The sequence below is a fragment of the Sinocyclocheilus rhinocerous genome, unplaced genomic scaffold, assembly GCF_001515625.1.
Source record: "Sinocyclocheilus rhinocerous isolate Xijiao unplaced genomic scaffold, SAMN03320098_v1.1 scaffold383, whole genome shotgun sequence".
Taxonomy (NCBI): domain Eukaryota; kingdom Metazoa; phylum Chordata; class Actinopteri; order Cypriniformes; family Cyprinidae; genus Sinocyclocheilus; species Sinocyclocheilus rhinocerous.
Window position 1 is genome coordinate 272,283 of NW_015643560.1, and position 2,953 is coordinate 275,235.

Genomic DNA, 2,953 nt, shown 5'->3' on the forward strand with positions numbered 1-2,953 from the left:
CTTCGTCGTCTCGTCTGATGCACTCACTCAACCAAGCGTTCTAACCACAACCTCGCCCCTCCCCACCCCCCAACCATTCGAATTTCTGTAGGCGGGAATTATTTTAATGATATTCTAATGGACCCCCTTTGTGACATCACAAACCCTGGAAACCAACGCTGTAGTTCAAACGAGCCGTTCGTTGTAGTTCTTGAAAAGGGATTTTTTAAAAACGAAATATCACCCATTGGAGTGAACTTTGAGATTTGTAACTTTGTAGATCTTTTTTTATGCCCAAACAAACACACTAACTAAAATTTAAAAAGTGAAAAAGCATAATAGGACCCCTTTAAAGCGAAAATAAATAAATTCACACATAAAAACAAAACAATAATGAATAACAGAAGGTTATGTTAAATTCCCTCACCTTGAAACTATCCTCAAAGTAGTTGTGTTCTTCAAGAAACATGGCATAGTTAATGATGATCTGAGGAGTGGCAATCCGGAGATCAATGATGCGATCATACACTGCCTTTGTGGACTGACAAAAGCAACAGTTATATTAACACACAAAACAGCAAGAACATATATACATTCCCTTAGAGAAAAGGAAACGACAAAGCAACATACCTGGAATGTGCCAAGACTCTCTTCCAAGTCTGCAAGCATGGACCACACTTTCAGGGACTTATAAACTCGATTCTGCACTGGTTCTGATGAATCAAAATACTCTGCTTTTCTTGCTGGAATTGCTGTTGCTTTCTGTGAAGAAAAAGACTGTCAACATCTGGAAAAAGTTTGATGTCATGATCTCCAATTTATATCCCTTTGGCATGAAATGCAGTAAACCATGACGCCAAGCAAACTTTGAAACAGGTCTTAAGATATTCCCAAAAATAAAAACTGTATAGACATAAAAAAAAATGAAAATGACAAAAAAAATAATAATAATAATTACCAAAGCTATATAAATATTAAATAAGTAAAATACAAAAATATTAATAAAAACTATAATATTACCTCAATTACACTGCGCTTCACTAAAGCACTAGTGGTAATGTATAGTAGTTTCCTGTCTCTTACCCTTAGTATACGCAAAGCTTGGTCATAATTCTCATGTCTCAGCTCCATCTCTCCATATTCACACCACACTGCAGCAAGATCATCCACCTGTTTGTAGTTCACCTTTGTGGCCTTCTCAAAGATAGTCCGAGCCTTGAAGTTCAAGCGAAATAGTTAACCATCAGTTTACAATAATGTACCAACAAATTATCTACAAAGTTGCAAGTATACAGGAAGTGGCGTACATCATCCAGCTGTTCATTATCCTCATAGAATCTGGCGAAGGACACCCAGAGAGAGTGAGGTTTTCCTGTGGCTTTCAAAGGATCTATCGTTTGCACAGCTTCTGTGTATGTGTTGATAATCTACAGGAAAAAGCAGAATAAGATGTGTAAATCACACACAGCAGTTATGTTGAGACAAATATCAACCGATTTAAAGATGTAAATGATGTTTCCAACCTGTCGAGGTTGGCCCTCATAGAGTTTGACTCTCTTGTGCCACTCGTGAACGTTGTGAGGGTTCTGACGCAGCAGCACACTGTTCAGTAAAAGTGGCCGTCGAGTTATCAGCAACTCAAAACGGGCCAATCGTAACTCCAAGTCAATGTCACCTAGAGTGGGGAAATCAGGATTTCTGTAAAACCAACATCAAGGATTATTTGCTACAATGTCTTCCAAGGAAAAATCTCTCACCATCTTCATCTTGTCCCAGTTCAGACGTGGTCTCCATCTTGGCAGCGATCATGCTCTCCTCAAACTGCGCATAACTGTCAAAAACCTGGGTGAAGTCTCGCACAGTGACTACGGTTAGGATGGCTTCCTCATATACATCTCGAGCCTTGAAAAAGCAGGATAATGGTAATAGTGTCAATTTATGCATGAGCGGGGTTAGTTTATCCAAAGCAGTCTTAGATTTTGTATACTTGCAGTTTCACCTTCTCAAAGTGTCCACTGCGGATGTAGTAATCAGCCAGAGAACACCAGAGTTTGCCAAGCTGGTCAGTAAAGCGAGTGAGGCCTCCTCGGATAATCGCTCCCACTTTCAGTGAGGTCACCTTGTCCGGGTTTTGTGAGATGAGGTCACAGAGCTCGTGCCAGAGCTGTAATTGAATTTTACAAGAAAAAATATGTACATTTTGCATGGTATGTATATAATTCACAATACTAAATTAATGCTTATATGGAGATACAGGATGAGATGGACATTAGAGGCATAAAGCCACTTTCAAGGTCTTAAAATGACAAATCATTGAATTGATTAGGAACTTTAGCAATTATAATTCCTATAATAATGACTAGTGTATTAGATACTCATTTTTTCTAATCCAAAATACAATTATTGACCTTTTTTAAGCCACCAAATCCAGATCTGCAACCTACATTTTTGTCTTCAGCATGATAACCCAATAAAATGGTGACCAATTTCAGACTGCATCATTTTCGTTACGCATCATTTAGTAAAGAACCATAATCAAGATAAATCTTTGTCAAAGCAAATACACTACTGTTCAAAGGTTTAGGGTACGTAAGATTTCAGTTTTAGGGGTGAGGGGTCAGTAAGAGGTAATGTTTTTTTTTTTTAAGAAATCAATACTTATATTTAGCAAAGATGCATTAAACTCATAAAAATTGACAGTGAAGCCAAAGTTACAAAGGATTTTTATTTCATACAAACGCTGTTCTTTTGAACTTTGTTCACCAAAGAATCCTGAAAAAAAAGGTATCACGGTTTCCACAAAAACATTAAGCAGAACTGTGTTCAACGTTGATAATAACAGAAATGTTTCTTGAGCCCAAAATCAGTATATTAGAATGATTTCTGAAGGATTATGTGACATTGAAGACTGGAGTAATGACTGCTTTACCATCACAGGAATAAATTACATTTTAAAATATATTTATATAGAAAA

General features: G+C 37.1%; 1 protein-coding gene across 1 annotated transcript in view; it reads right to left on the reverse strand.

The window, feature by feature from the left end:
* The window catches only part of LOC107757340 (pre-mRNA-splicing factor SYF1-like), a 6,209-nt gene extending 4,024 nt beyond the window's left edge, over positions 1-2,185 (reverse strand). Inside the window, exons 1-7 of the mRNA XM_016574782.1 lie at positions 1,979-2,185; positions 1,737-1,881; positions 1,503-1,654; positions 1,287-1,406; positions 1,063-1,194; positions 610-741; positions 407-520 (exon numbers count right to left, since the gene is read on the reverse strand). Of these exons, the coding sequence (XP_016430268.1) occupies positions 407-520; positions 610-741; positions 1,063-1,194; positions 1,287-1,406; positions 1,503-1,654; positions 1,737-1,881; positions 1,979-2,185 (1,002 nt within the window). The remainder of the gene's footprint in view (positions 1-406; positions 521-609; positions 742-1,062; positions 1,195-1,286; positions 1,407-1,502; positions 1,655-1,736; positions 1,882-1,978) is intronic.
* Positions 2,186-2,953: the final 768 nt, after the last annotated feature.